Here is a 16,259-nt window from a genome sequence, read left to right as displayed (position 1 = left end):
TGGAGATAGAGATTTGCCAAAGGGATCTCAACTCACAAGCCGAGAACCACTGCGCTAGACCCTCCAAGCTTACTGCTGACCATACTGCCATGTCCTTCTTGTACACCGCATATACAAGATTGCTGTCACTTTGACCAATGATAGTCGTGACACCCCATCAGGGTATAAGCTTGCTTTCCCTGCTGTCCTCCCCACATGGCAACTCTTCCAAGCAGTCAGGAAGTGGAATTGCACACATAGATGCCCGCAGGAGGTGTGGATCGTCTGTAGAGTCTCCGTACACACTCTGCACTGAGGATGGGTGGTCTGTGGTGTGTTGCTGTTCTGATGCAGGGTCCAGCTAGATATTGACATTGTGCAGATATGTGGTCAGCAGGGCAGGTAGCGTCTGCCATGACTGTCGCTTGTCCCCGGTAGCCGTCACAAACCCTTAACATTGTATTTTCTCATTTTGGAGATACTGTGGTTGACCGATATACCAATAGCAACTAGCTCTGTCTTCTCCACTGTCCTTGTTCAGGTAGAACAAACCTAGTTGCCTGTTGAGTAACTTGCTTTTTAATAAGAAAAGCTCCCAGTTGGCTAGTTTGTTTATTTCGTGAACGCTCTGTGTTTTCATGGATCTCTGCCATCTGCTGAGCTGCTGCTGGCAGAGCATCTTTGCAATCCTTTGCTATTCCTTGGTGTTGCTCTTTCCCAGGAGCTGCTCACGTGCTGTGAGGAAGGAAAGGGGGAGATTAAAGATGGCCTCGAGGTGATGCTCAGTGTTCCAAAGCGAGCCAACGATGCCATGCACCTGAGTATGCTGGAAGGTAACAGGGGCACCCTGCCCTAACGTATGGTGACATCATCTCCATGATGCTCTGTGTAAAGGGATCATCATCTTTCTTGAGCCATTCCACACGCCAGGAGCACTTTATGTCACCTGCCTCTTACTTAACGCCACCTGACTTTCCTGACACCTCTGTTAGAAAGGTGTAAGCAGTGGATGGAGACATTGAGACCCAAGGTTATAGAAGGTCTTGTTGTTTCCCCCTTTCCATATGAGTTGCTAGAATGTTTGCACAAAGCAGACATCATGTGAAGCAAGTGAATTTAGTGCGTGCCATGATGAACAGAAATGAGGCAATGTGTCCAGTCCACTGTGCACTGATGCTTCTATTTAATAAAGTTGCTTCTGCGTGGTCAAGGTTAGCACTGCAAAGGGCTTTCCCCAAATGCTTGTGGTAGTTTATATTACTTTATTGGTAGCAGCAAGAAATTTATTAATTTATAATTAGAACACAAGTGCCATTATGTAGCAGAAACTCAGAGATCAGAAACGGATTTTTCTTCCTCTGCTGTCAGATATATGACTGACTACCTGTTCTTCATGATGTCTCCAAAGGGAAGGAGCGTCTTCTGGCCTATTTCTGTTCATCCTTTGTATTTCCTACTAGTCCTGGAAAGCTGCAGGACCACATTAACTTTCCGCCTCACGGGAAGTAGGGAAACGTGGGTAGGGAAACCCGACCAGCTGTATGCATTTATTCCTCACTTCTCAGAGTTGAGGCGCCTAGCTCTTCCTAGGCGTGAAGGGACTGGAGTGATCAGTTTATGGTGGCCCTAGTGGGCGAGACAGGAAGGGACGTAGTGAGCAGCGTCTGCCCCAGGGGCTGCTTTGCTAAGTCCTGGCCTTGGCCGCAGTGTTGCCAGGTCCAGACTGATTCATGTGCAGAGTGTTCCAGACTCACAGAAGATGGCTTAGTGACATTGTCTCCACTAGACTAGGACCTGAGCAGAGTTAGGGACATTCAGGCTGAAGAGGTAAAGAATCAGACAGGATTGTGGGCAGTGGGGTGGAGTCACTGGTCACAGCAAGGCTGCATGCACATGAGGTCGAGGAGCTGGGAGTTAGACCAGACCTCAGGTGACCTAAGCCAATAGAAAGGAATGGAAAGGAAGGAATAAGGCTGCGAGGATCCCCTAAAATGTCTTGAACTTGGGAAAATACACACAAAGTGTATTACAGGAGGAAATGTCCTTCGTCAGGGGGGCCGTTGTGAAGAGCATGGAGTACAGGACTGGAAACAAGTGAGGGCATTTGCGGTGAAACGAACACTGACACTTCCTTCCGAATCACACTTGCTCTCCCTTTGAGCTGATTTGCTTTTATTTTGTGTCATAGGGTTTGATGAAAACATCGAGTCTCAGGGAGAACTGATCCTGCAGGAATCCTTCCAAGTATGGGACCCCAAAACCTTAATCCGGAAGGGCCGAGAGCGGCATCTCTTCCTTTTCGAGATGTCCTTAGTGTTTAGTAAAGAAGTGAAAGACTCCAGTGGGAGAAGCAAGTACCTCTACAAAAGCAAGTTGTTTGTAAGTATAGGCATCCAGCGCCCGAGTCTACGAGCCCTGTGGCTGCGTCCTTCTTGTGGGGAGAGAGGATTCCTATTTGCTGCCTTTAGTTACCTCCCAAATTACTCTAAAATGGGAATCTGGATTAAGTTTTTATCTTCAGTTATGTTCTCTGCAACCTACGTCCACTAGAGGGCATGCCGGTACTCTGTGGACTTAGGGGTCTCAAGGCCCACAGCTTCTAACTGCAAGATGAAGAGACACTGTAGGAGTAGATGAAGTCCGTATTGTCTGGGTGCCCCAAGCAAGCACGCATATCATTTAAGTTAATTTTTTTAAGCCATAAACATCAAAATGTATGCAGGCAGCCTTACTGGGTGGACTCACTACCGATTCATAATAATGAAAATTTGATTTCTTTTTCATTAGAAATTAATTTATGAAAAGTAAATGTATGAATAATTTGAAACTTTTATAACAGCAAAATATCATTATTAGAGTAAAAAATACGATCAAAAATAATGTTTGAAAGATTCCCCAGCCAGACCCATGCAGAGACCTTTGGAGTGTTCCCGTAATATCTTTTGGTTCCTATCCAATGTTAGTGTTTTTCTGGGGAAAGGAGCCTGCCTGGATCCATTGCATTACTGTTCCACACTAGCCAGTCCATGACTGTGCACAACCCAGTGCCTGCCCGCTGGAAGTATCAAGGCAGGACAGACTCTGGGCCCCTGCACTTTGACCTTTCTTAAGGCCACTGCTCAGAGAGCTGCCAGCACAGAATTGCTGGACGGAGGGCATGAGATGGTGACATGAAGGGGAGCTTCCCATCTAGAAGGGAACCAGAGCGACATCAAGTTGTCTTCATGTCAGATCCCTTTAGAACGTTTTAGACGTCTGACATTGGAATGACTTAACGTTACCCATTTTGGAGCTATCTGTAGATCAGGCAAACCCCCCGAAGAATAGGGATTCCTGAGTGTGGAAGTTTTCTTAATAATAATCTGGAATCTGCAAGTTCCTGTTAATGGGTTTCATTCCACTGTCTTTGGCTGGTACCCTGGCCGTGATTGTCATTTGGATCTCACTGTGGCTTTCCATCAGTTAGGTCACACTCCAGCTGGAAATGAAAAAGGCCAATCTTGCCGGGTAGTGATTTTACTGCTGGCTTAAATCTGCCCTTGGAAGCAAGCTTGTGTGTTTTAGAAATTGATGCGTCTCAGCTTCATTTATATTTTAAAGCTTGCAATTCCTGCAGAGGCCGCCTTTGGAGGGTGGGCTGATGAGTCACTTCCGATGCTGGAGAGAGAGATCGGGTGGATTCAGTCATGGGGGAGGATGCCGGGTTCCACATCCGTCCCCAGATGGGCTTTTATCTCTTGGTGTTACTGTGCAGGATGAAATACTCACAGTTAACGCTGCACATGAAATCTGAAGATTGTAGCCCTCTTTGCTCTCTGTCAAGGTCGCTGGTCAGAGCGGATCAGGGATCCTGTGAACTGGGAGAAGCCCTGCTTGTTTAGAAGCGTGGGCTTTTTCTTCAGCATGTGCTGCTTATCCAGCTCCATGGGAGTCTCCAGAAGTGCTCAACGCTGTCAAAGGCAAACGCAGTCAGTGTGCTCCACTGGCAGCTCTCCTCCTGCCCACGAAGGCCGTGGTTCTCAGCCTCCCCAATGCTGTTCCTTGTGGCATGCTGACCCCCACCATAAAATTGGTTTTCATTGTTACTTCATAACTGTAATTTTGCTGTTGTTATAGATCATAATGTAAGTATATGTTTTCCAGTGGTCTTAGGTGACCCCTGTGAAAGGATCATTTGACCCCCAAGTGGAGGTGGTCACAACCCACAGGTTGAGAACCGCTGAGCTAACGGATTATTATGACCATCAGCAAGCAAAAGCTGTTCTTGTCTATATTCTGATCTTACCAAAATTATGCTGTTGTCTAATTATCTAACTTCGTTTTTATCCAGACCTCGGAGTTGGGTGTCACAGAACATGTTGAAGGAGACCCTTGCAAATTTGCCCTGTGGGTGGGGAGGACACCAACATCAGACAATAAGATTGTCCTTAAGGTATGTGAATTTAGAGTGGGGGTTGCTATGTGGACGTTTATTGTAGTGATATGTGCTGGTTTTCTTATTGAGATGTACAGATTCCATGTCATTGTATTTGACTTTTTTGCACTCTAATGGGATTGGTGAAGCAGAAACACACACACACACACACACACACACACACACACACAGAGAGAGAGAGAGAGAGAGAGAGAGAGAGAGAGCGCTGAAATTTAAATCCTATTTTGGTTATACTAACTTTCCCTAGGAACTGCAAAGAACTCTAAATGTGTCTCATATACTAACCCCGTCTATATTTTAGAAAATGTAGATGTAGCTATCTTCTTGATCTGTCTGGAAAAGACGATAAAGTAGCTTGGGGATGCTCTGGGGAATGCAGCCTAAATTTTTTAGGCTGTTGCAAGGAGCCGGAGTCTGGTGAGACACTGGTGTATAACTGGCCCTTAGGTTACTACATCCCTTGCATGTCTTTTAATCTCAATTTGGTATTTCTAGAATACCAAATTTCATCCACAGATCGTTCCTCTTCAGCTGAGTCTATTGGTCACCATGGAAATCACTCTATTTCTCAGATCTTTTTTCCCGTGTTCACAGTGGATTGTTTCCAGTGACTGTGTGACCCGCCTGGTGGGCTCTTTTTATTTAGTACTGACACAAAGCCTCATAAAATATAACGTGCTCCAACAAATAGACTTTACATAACTAAGTTGTTCTATAATTTAAACTTGCTAAAATATATTCAAGACTAAAATTTTCACAGATTTTTTAGAGGAGTTTGGATAACACCTTTTGCCTTCCCAGGAGGGCAAAACGGAGGTGACATGTGCTACGGCTCTGGCCTGTCGGAGGTGGTGGAGTGGTGCTGCAGGGAAGATGGAGATGTCGGTGACTGCGCTGTTGGTAGTAGAGAGGATGGTGTTGAGGATGGAGATACTGCTGATGCCAGTGACAACAAAGATGGAGACAGTGGTGTCAGTTGCAGTGAGGGCTTGGCAGTGGTGTAGATGCTGAGGGTGTAGATGCAAGTCTGTGAGGTACTTAATGGTGATGGCCACGGAGGTGATGATAGTGTGTAATCACGTGTTACACCTAGGGTTCTAATGCAGAATGACTATCTTTATTTTCATAGTCAGGAAAGAAAACGGTGTCCCTAGATCCTTCCACAGTGTGAGGTTGTTCTGAAGATGATATAAGTTACCCCTATTCTTAACCGAATGGTCCCACTTGTGTGACACCCCTTCTGTAAAATGTGAGTGCTCCCCAGTGATGGAATGATCAGTTTGCAGGGGCATTTTCTTTATTTCTGAAGCATGGTTACAGGCTTCCTCCGTTGTCTCCAAACCACACTGAATGTTCCTTTCTGATCCTTCTTGTTTAGTCTACACGTTTGTCAGGCGTGGACATTCCCATAGACCTAGTGTTTTCAAAGGTCCCTCATTACTGTAGCGCTGTAGGTAACTGAAAGAAAGTTAGCATGGTTAATGTAGAAAGGGAACTGTCAGGTTCAGTTTCTTCTCAGTGTAGACTTCCGTTCTGTGTTTCCAAAAGCAAGATTGTGGGTGGGAGGTGCAGCTGCCTTCCCTCCTCACCTCATCTGAGCCCCACTGACAAGGGCTCCAACCACTCATGACCATTGTTTATGTCCGAGGAGGGGAATGTTTTTCAGACAGAAATTAGAAAACATTAGTGCCAACAGAGGGCTGATCCATGCATTCCTAGGACACTGCTCTCTGAGCACTCACCTTCTATGCCGTTTCCAGAGAATATCTTCGTGAAATTGTTATGGGGCTGTGGTAGCCCCCAGGGGACTGGTCCTGTGACTATGTGTCCTTGAGCACATTCCCAGCATGCACACCTGTGCAGAGACTAGAATGTGTATTCTGGGGTGCCTTACTGGAAGTGCAGGAGGCCAGCCACAATCACCCCAGCAGTCCAGGGACAAGCAGCAGGATCAGGGGGCTCGTTCACATCCCTTCTGATTGCTTCCTGGACGCAGGCCAAAACATAGTGTGTGCTTCAGTGGCCTCGTCGAGGTTTCAGATTAGGAGTGGCTCTGTTTTCATAACCTCCTAGGGCCTCTCAGCAGGTCTTGGGACTGAAGAATAATGATGGATTTCCAGAACAGTGAGATAAAAGAAATCATTTATAAAAGAAAAGAATGGTTTTAATGAAAATACATAAAATTAGAGTCATCTGCTTGATTGTCAATTAAACTGAGTTGTGTTTGCTTTTCTGTGAGAAGTTCTTTGGAAACTGGGAAAGTTGGGAAGCAGGGGAGACCTGCATGTGCATGGCACAGGCGGGAAGGGCACTGCTTCCTGATGGCTTTTCCGCCTACACAGGCGTCCAGTATAGAGAACAAGCAGGACTGGATAAAGCACATCCGCGAGGTGATCCAGGAGAGGACTGTGCACCTGAGGGGAGCCTTGAAGGAGCCCATCCACATCCCCAAAACTGCGCCAGCAGCGAGGCAGAAGGGAAGGAGGTAAGTACATGGCAGTCTCGTGAGAGCGCTCACCTGCTGGGGAGGAACAGCTGCGCAGGGAACCAGGGAACCGCCACCACCGTTTGTCTTAAAGGCTTTGAGCACCTGTGGCTTAGATACACTACTTTGTCAAGACTCCACTGGCTGGAAGCAAACAGAAAGCCATGTAGAAATCCCTCTTATTTTCCCCATCCTACCCAAGGTATCAAAACAATCATTTTTTACATTTCTCAAATGGAAATGAACCTGGGTTAGGGTGTTCACTTTGTTGAGAATTCAGTAAGAAGTTATGTTAGGCACTTACCATTTTGCCAAAAGCCACACTCAAAATTGGATGGCTTGGGACTGCAAAGATGAGACTATGGTTCTGGCAGGGACCTGGGTTCTGTTCCCAGGTGGTCACGTGGTGGCTCACAATCATCTGTAACTCCAGTTCCTGGTGCTCTGATGCCTTCTGATCTCTGTGGGCACCAGGCATGCACATGGTGCTCATACATACATGCAGGCAGAGGACTTACACACAGAATAAAATAAACAACTCTGACACAGAACAAGCAGAATGGTTTGCCATTGTCTGTAGGAGCTGGTCCTAGGAAGGACTGCAGTCTAACGTGGGTTTCTTTCTGCTGTGTTGGGAGCTGAGTGTTTCTGTGTTCCACTAGGGATGGAGAGGACCTGGACAGCCAAGGGGATGGCAGCAGTCAACCTGATACGATTTCCATCGCCTCCCGGACATCTCAGAACACACTGGACAGCGATAAGGTGAGCTGCCCCCAGCACTGCCCCTTTTGGTCAAGGTCTGGTGGTTTAGCGTTTTAAAGGCAAGTGCTAGGTGCCAGTAGTGGGTCAGGCTTCCGTGGCAGGGCAGAGCCTGGGAGGTTAAAGTGAGACTCATGCTAGAAAGTCAGAAGAAATCTTTCCACTCTCCCTGTCTGCCCCTCTCAGTCAGTCACAGGATTTTATGTCAGAGTCTTTGAAGACAGTTTACCTTATTGAAGCCTTTGCATTTTATTCGTAAGCCAAAAAAATCTATCATTTAAAATAAAATGTTGCCCAAACCCCATATGTAAATGTAGAATTTTGTCTATGATGTGGATGTTACCATCCTCCATGTGGGCCTTGAGGTTTCCTCTTAGCATTTGTGGTACACAGAACACAGAAAGTTCTAGAACACTGGACTGAACCTTTCACAGTCATGATCACTGACCGAAAAGGCAGATCTGGCTTTTTTCTAAGGCATTTCTACAGGTGAGCCTGCTTTAAAAATGACCTCAAACATCTCAGAATTGGTCTTGGGGTTTCTGTTGCTGTGAAGCGACACCATGGTCAGGGTAACTCATACAGGCAGACATTTCCCTGGGGGCTGGCGTACAGTTCAGAGGCTCAGTCATGGCCTCTGTGGCATTCATGTGGCATTGCGGCATACAGCAGACGCGGTGCTGGAGAAGGAGCTGAGAGTTCTACATCTTGATCTGTAGGCAGCAGAAGCAGCTGTGTGCCACACTGAGCATGTAGCTTGAGCATAGGAGACCTGAAATCCCACCCCCACAGTGACACACTTCCTCCAACAAGACGATACCCACTCCAACCAAGCCACCTCTCCTAATAATGCCTCTCTCTACTAGGGCCATCTTCTTTCAAACCAGCACATGATTCTATGCAGATGAACATGATAACATAGTCCCATACTAGCTCAGAATTGAGTACCCCTTTATCTAGGGGTAGACTCACAGATCAACAGTCCTCTGCACGAGTGGGAAACAGGAACCGAATCCAGCAGCCGAGACAGTGAGCACGCAAGACATACTTTTCACATCTGTTTTTATAGTACATGTGGCCACGCCCATGTACTATGGCTGAAGGAGTTTCCACAGCAATTCTTCCTGTAGAACAAACTGACAGTCAGTACAACTTGGGGGGGCCTGGGTTTGTGTGGTAGACAGAAGATGAAAAAGTCCTGTGTCAAAGCCAGTAGACATGTATCTTGAAAGATGTTCTGTTCCTACCAAGATGAGCATCTGTTCTAGCTTGGAAAAGCTAGACCAGATTCTTTAAATAAAAAAAAAAAAACCCAATATATAAGCATTTCCTTTCAACTGTGTCAGTTCAGAATTCAGTTTCTCGCTCCCCAGTTCTGGTTCATTACCGTGTGATGACCATGAAACTTGGATTCTCCAAATCCCCTGGTAGTCAGAGGCAGCCATGTCCAAGCCTCCCCTGTTTTCAGAAGGCCAATGCTGGGTGACTGTTTCGGATAGTGCCTTAAACAGACGTTGGGTTTGTCTTCCTTAGATTTGAGGATTCATATTGTAGTTTTCAGGACAGAAGGAAATAGATTTAAAATACTGCTCTGCTGAGTGACTCATTTCCGGAACCCTTCAAATGTGCATCATTGCATTTTATCATTCTGCTTTTTGAGTCGACTCTGCTTAGAGTACCTCGCGTAGCAGGACTCGAGCACACAATGTGTCTTTCATTGAGTTCAGGGTAGCTTATTAGTCAGATCAGCAGGCAGTTAGCCACTGTGGCAGCAGCAGGAAATAAGACGGATGGCTTGATCAGCCATTTGCTTAAGAACTTGTTTTAGAAATTATGTTTAGAAAAATACAGTTTGCATTTGGAAACATTTTGTTAGAAAATACCGCTTACTTGAGGAATCTGCTTTTTGTGAGAATTGAGGGAGTTAGCTTGTCAGTTTTTATGTCACCTGGAAGAAAAGACAGACCAAATAGTTGCCAAATATGACAGATAGCCATTTACGTCCAGGAAACCTGACTGGCCCTTTGAGAATTGCCCCCACATTCTTCCAAGATGTACTTTCGTGGATCAACTCTAGATTTACTGTAGATACCAGCTTTAATGTTCATGAGAAATAAATCTGTGGAATGAAATTGCCCATGAGATGAATGTAGCATTTCCTCCTGGAAGGTTGGTAAAGGCTTTTGTGGAGGTTGGCCCAGGAATAAGATCCATCGCGTTTTGGGGTACTTAACAGGTAAATGGGGAACCATGACTATAGAAATGCCCTCCCCATCCCAGAACAGGCTCTTCATTCAGTGATAGGTTTGCCCCACCCCAGCACAGCCCTGGTCCCTGGAGGCAAGTGTGTTATAACATGATAGGGATTCGTGAGCTCGGAGTAAAGAGGATTCTGGTGTGACTTGCTGTGTGAGAATGAGTAGTTACTACGATCGTGTAGGTTTATAGTGGTTGCTTGTGTGGCCTGGAAGGCCTACCAGGACATTGGAATTTACTAGAACTCCCCTTTAAATATTTTAGCACTGAGGATGATGAACCATTTTCCATTCTCTTCATCCAGTAGTGTCATCACTAAAGCCATCACTAGCGTTTGCTCCAGAGCTCGGCAGTCCCGGGAGGCCTGCTCTGCATGACTTCCCCTCCCTAGTTTGGGAAGTGAATGAAGTCAGTGCAACTCAGAACCAGTCCTGGATCCCATAGCTCTTCTGTCTTGAGGTGGCGACACTCCAAGTTCTCTCTTATGAATGTGCACCCTTGTCTTTAGTGCCTCTTGGCGAGACCAGGGTCCTCAGTAGCTGAGAAGGACAAACAGGGACGGCCTGGGTACCTCTGCTGTTAGAACTTAATAGTTGTCTTCACTTCTGGTCCTGTGTTGGGGATCAGAATGTCCACATAGGGCAGACACATTCGTTAGCGTGTTGGCCCCCCGCTGTGCTTGTGTTTGTGGGTTCTCTACTTTGGAAGACTTTCTCTTAGTCATTCTACTTGTGCTTCGCTGGCCCAAGATGTCAGAGTCTGTGGATGCTTCAGAAGAATGCGTTTTGAAAGCAGAGTCCGAAGGTGTGGAGCTCCGCTGCTCCCAGCACCTCCTGGTCTCCAGAGACAACAGCTTTTCATGAACCCCAAGGTTCTCTCCACCCTACTTATTGTACATTTAAGCAACCTCTGATAATGTAGGCCGGTACTTCTGGCAAGGAAATAACAAGATATTCTGCCTATTTGACTCAATTTATCATGTCTGTTTTGAGTTAGTTGCTGTCACGGAATTTGGTTCCAGTCCAGAAATGGGGTGAGGGTATGTTTTATGCTTAGCTTCTTGGAGAATTCTGAGGGGAAGTTGTCTGCCAGAGCTGTTACTAATCCTCAGTCAAGGCACCAGAGGTTTAGAGCAAGAGTCAGCTGAGGAGGGGCTCTGGAGACACCCTCTTTCCAGGGCACAGCTCCATTAGGCTGGTCAGGATACAAATCCTGTCCCATAAGCCCCTTTCCTGTTCATCAGTCTTAAAATATGTCATTTTTTTTTGTTCCAGATGTGAGTTTAACACCATTTCTTGCTGATATTCATGGTACTTAGGCTGATAAAATGATCTTATTAAAATGTAATTTGGGTTCCAAAACCAACCAGATGCTTTCCAGGATCTTACCTCACCGCCCTGGGTGCATCTCCTGAGATAGGGAGGGGGTACTGACCTGGTGCTGACCCAGCCCTGGACACCGAGGAGATGAAGTCAGATGAAGTGGCAGTCATCTCCTGAGGAAGGGAGGGGGTGCTGACCCAGCCTTGGACACTGAGGAGATGAAGTCAGATGAAGTGGCAGTCATCTCCTGAGGTAGGGAGGGGGTGCTGACCCAGCCCCAGACACTGAGGAGATGAAGCAGGATGAAGCAGCAGAGCCAGAAACAATGTGGATCTAATCATCTGTTGTCTCACAGTCCTTATTCTTGTACGGCAGGGCTGACTATGGAGCTGAGGGTTTGAGGGCCCTAAGAGAGCTTCTTGGAACACAGCTCCTCACTCTTACTGCATTAGTATGTGATTCTTATCATTTAAACAAAATCTGTGTCATCGCACAGGGAGGGAGAAGTGTGGGAATCAAGTGAAATGGCCAAAGTAGAACGAGGTGTCTAGAGAAAGCCAGCCAGGCCAGTGCATAGACTGTCCCGAGACCCTCAGTGTGCATTCTTTGCAAGGGGTGCACACTTCAGCCGAAATGGGTTCTTCGCATGAGCTTGAGCTTACGGCAGGATCATGAATCCTCTCTGTCTGCTTTTGTGGATGCACATATTTTACAAAGCATGTGGTAGCAGGTCTCTTAATGAAGCTGAAGCCCTGGCTTTTCTGTCAAGTAACCCTACACTCCAGGAACTTGTTTGGACTCCTGTAGCTTTTATCAAGGTAGTCTGAAAAGTAACTGTAGCCGCTGCAGTTTAAAATAGGGTTTCCCTGACAACCGTACAAGAGGAGCTGTGTCTCGTTGCTCAGGAAGGACTATACTCCTCGGCATGGGCCTGCATCCCCTGCATAGTGGCCTGCAGTCAGGGCTCTCCCAGCCCTGCTGAGAGATGGCACATGACCACTCAGCCTGCTCAGTGCTGTTGTCTTTTCCTGGGGCTGGGCTTGATTTTCCATGCATAATAGAATTGGAGCATTGAGCTCCAAAGTCTTCCACAGGATAGGATGCTTATGTCCTCAGGGGAGCTCTGGGACCACACTGCACCTTCATCTACTCAGAGCATACGTAGGAGTACTGAAGGGCATGGTACATCCAAGTGCAAGCCCTCAAGGATGAGGACATGCTCACTAGCAGGCCATAGCCTTTTCCTCCTTGCCTACACTTGGGCATGTTTTTTAACTGCTCTGTACCCAGTGTCCCCTGTGTTAATGGCGCTAGAGCTGCCCCACTCACAGTACTGTGAGCGTTGGCACTGCCCCCTTTCCTTACAACACTGTCTGGTGTTTAAAGGGCTCTGCATAAGTATTAGTGGTCTCTGTCTCTGTGATAAGAGGGACTCCCCACTCCCTGCCATTTGTGCAGTTGGCTCCCATTACTGCCAGTGCAGGTTAACTGTCTGTCAGCCTCATCCCCTTCACCCCCCGGCTGGGCACCAGTCACAGTCGGCCCTGATGAGAACTGTGTTCTTTAGGAGCTATGTTCAGCCTGACAGTTGAGTTACTCAGCTTCGGTGCCTGGCTTATGCACTTTGGTGGCCCTCCAGCCACATAGTACTCATCTAATGGGCACGGTTACCACAGAAGAGAGTCTCTGGGTCAGTATGCTTTCCTAGATAGTCTTCTTCCATCTTCCTGCGTTAGCTGCGTCCTGGCAGTGTGCACATAGACCAAACTGAGAATGCGCACATAGCATGTCCATGCACTCACACAGCACGTCCATGCACTCACAGGTACTTTTGGTCACCTGTTGTGGGCTTCCTTGGGCAATGTGTTTTCTTCTTCCTGCTGGTTCTTCTGCCTCCTAAGAGACTAGTGTTTCTGTAGTATTTTTAAGATGACCTCATAAAGGTTCTCATAAAGTAAAGTAAAATAAAATGGGAAAATAAAAATTCCTCTAGTAGAAAGCCTAAGTGCTAAGGAAAGGCTGTGGTTTGTCTACTTTTAAAATCAGATTTAGTGTGCTCTTGTTCTACATGGTCAGCTTGTTTGGAATCACCTAGAAGGTACAGCTCTGTGCACTGCTGTCAGGGCGTCTCCAGAGAGCTTCCACCGAGGAGGGTGGATCAACCCTGAATGGAGGAGGCCTGTAGGACACCACCCTGTAGCCTGGTGTCTCAGACTTCAGGAAAAGTAGAGGAAGCTACAGCACAAGCGCTCATTTCTCTGCCTCTTGACTGGGCAGTGTGACAGCTGCTTTGTGCTGTGATGAACTGTATCCCCTCACGGTGTGACCAGTCACTGTGTGCTGTGATGGACTGTATCCCCTCACGGTGTGACCAGTCACTGTGTGCTGTGATGGACTGTATCCCCTCACGGTGAGACCAGTCACTGTGTGCTGTGATGGACTGTATTCCCTCACAGTATGACCAGTCACTGTGTGCTGTGATGGACTGTATCCCCTAACAGTGTGACAGCCATTTTGTGTTGTGATGGACTGTATCCCCTCACGGTGTGACCAGTCACTGTGTGCTGTGATGGACTGTATCCCCTCACGGTGTGACCAGTCACTGTGTGCTGTGATGGACTGTATCCCCTCACGGTGTGACCAGTCACTGTGTGCTGTGATGGACTGTATCCCCTCACGGTGTAACCAGTCACTGTGTGCTGTGGTGGACTGTATCCCCTCACAGTGTGACCAGTCACTGTGTGCTGTGATGGACTGTATTCCCTCACAGTATGACCAGTCACTGTGTGCTGTGATGGACTGTATCCCCTAACAGTGTGACAGCCATTTTGTGTTGTGATGGACTGTATCCCCTCACGGTGTGACCAGTCACTGTGTGCTGTGATGGACTGTATCCCCTCACGGTGTGACCAGTCACTGTGTGCTGTGATGGACTGTATCCCCTCACGGTGTGACCAGTCACTGTGTGCTGTGGTGGACTGTATCCCCTCACGGTGTGACCAGTCACTGTGTGCTGTGGTGGACTGTATCCCCTCACAGTGTGACCAGTCACTGTGTGCTGTGATGGACTGTATTCCCTCACAGTATGACCAGTCACTGTGTGCTGTGATGGACTGTATCCCCTAACAGTGTGACAGCCATTTTGTGTTGTGATGGACTGTATCCCCTCACGGTGTGACCAGTCACTGTGTGCTGTGATGGACTGTATCCCCTCACGGTGTGACCAGTCACTGTGTGCTGTGATGGACTGTATCCCCTCACAGTGTGACCAGTCACTGTGTGCTGTGATGGACTGTATGCCCTCACAGTATGACCAGTCATTGTGTGCTGTAATGGACTGTATCCCCTAACAGTGTGACAGCCATTTTGTGTTGTGATGAACTGTATCCCCTCACAGTGTGACCAGTCACTGTGTACTGTGATGGACTGTGTCCCCTCACAGTATGACCAGTCACTGTGTGCTGTGATGGACTGTATCCCCTAACAGTGTGACAGCCATTTTGTGTTGTGATGGACTGTATCCCCTCATGGTGTGACCAGTCACTGTGTGCTGTGGTGGACTGTATCCCCTCACAGTGTGACCAGTCACTGTGTGCTGTGGTGGACTGTATCCCCTTACGGTGTGAGCCAGGATAAACTTTTCCTTCCTTTTGTTGCTCTTGTCAAATATTTGGACATGGTAAGAAGAGCAGTAACGTTTGATTAGAAATGTAAGAGATAACCAAATTGTATGCTTTCCTGTCAGTTTTACATGATATGGTCATAGTAACTATTGAACATGATAATAAGCATTAGATTCAGACTTGGGACTGACTCTTCCTTCCTATTGAGTGGCATAGTATAGTGAAAACGGTTCTTGGATTCATATCAGTTGTTCAGATTCGTGCCACTCCTTAAAGATGGATAAAGGATATTCAGCAGAGAGGGTTCTCCTGAGCTGTGCTGTTCTGCCCTTACCCTGCCTCGGCACCACCACCCCAGCGCACACAGACGCAGACACACACAGCTTTGACTTCCCTGCTTCTGTGGTGTCTCAGACCTGCGCAGCGTGCCCCCACATCTCCTGATGCACGAGAAGCGACAGAAAAGGCAGCCCTGACTTGACCAGGTCCTGTTGGCAGAGCCTAGAAGCCTGACTCACAACTGCCTCCCATCTGATGGTTTTTGTTTCTTTGTTTTATTTTGTTTTACAGTCAGAGTTTGCCTTTTTAGCTGTAGCTTCTAAATTCATCCTTTTACAACTAATATTCCACTGTAGTCCATATATTCAGCTCACTCAAGGGAGCCTTCCACGATTCCTACTGCAGAAAAACCATGTGTGATCACACAAGTAACAAAGGAAGGATAAATAGGGAGAGCAATGGCTGCTGGTCTCGAAAATGTTTGTCATTGATTTGCTTTCTTGCTTTAAAAATATAAAAAAAAAAAACTGTGGTTAAGAAGCGATAACCCAGAATCTATTATTTGACACCGTGTGTAGTCTTTCACATGTGCCCATGAGTAACCTCCATATCAGAGCCTATTGCAAACCCTAAGCAAGAGTTTTCAGGAACTCTCCCTGACCTTGGCCTTAAGGAAGCCGGCTTCCCAGTTAATGTGTGAGTGGGAGGCTGTCCATCATCCTGTTAAGGCAGGGGTGGACCTACCAGCCTTCCTAGTGCTCCCCAGCAGCAGTGAGAACCTACAGCAGTGGCATTTATTTCGGGTATGTTCTGGCTGCCCATGGCTGCTTTGCTTTTGTGTCCATGGCCTGCAGTGGAGCTGCACTCTCTAATCCCCTTAAACCAAGCAATCCTTGTTTGGTCCACTCTGTGTGAAACCTATATGAAGCCCCAGGACTCTTTTGTAGGGTTTCTGAATGACTGAACATAGGGGCTGTGGGGAACCACTGTTCACAGCACTTGATCCACTTTGTTCTCTAGGAGGAATGGCCGTTATTAGACCACACCCTCCCACCCCACCCCACCCCCGCCTTTCCTTTTGAATTGTGCTTGCAAAATTGGCCAGATATTCACTGCAATTG

General features: G+C 47.2%; 1 protein-coding gene across 3 annotated transcripts in view; it reads left to right on the top strand.

The window, feature by feature from the left end:
• Trio (trio Rho guanine nucleotide exchange factor) overlaps positions 1–16,259 on the top strand; it is a 286,618-nt gene that overhangs the window by 190,918 nt on the left and 79,441 nt on the right. For all 3 annotated transcript variants that reach the window (XM_085676587.2, XM_085676586.2, XM_085676588.2), the window contains exons 29-33: positions 701–812; positions 2,168–2,358; positions 4,310–4,411; positions 6,757–6,899; positions 7,562–7,661. In XM_085676587.2, the coding sequence (XP_085532713.2) occupies positions 701–812; positions 2,168–2,358; positions 4,310–4,411; positions 6,757–6,899; positions 7,562–7,661 (648 nt within the window). The remainder of the gene's footprint in view (positions 1–700; positions 813–2,167; positions 2,359–4,309; positions 4,412–6,756; positions 6,900–7,561; positions 7,662–16,259) is intronic.

Source organism: Myodes glareolus, chromosome 15 (genome assembly GCF_982192425.1).
Source record: "Myodes glareolus chromosome 15, mMyoGla1.1, whole genome shotgun sequence".
Lineage (NCBI taxonomy): Eukaryota > Metazoa > Chordata > Mammalia > Rodentia > Cricetidae > Myodes > Myodes glareolus.
This window is presented reverse-complemented; position numbering and strand designations above follow the sequence as displayed.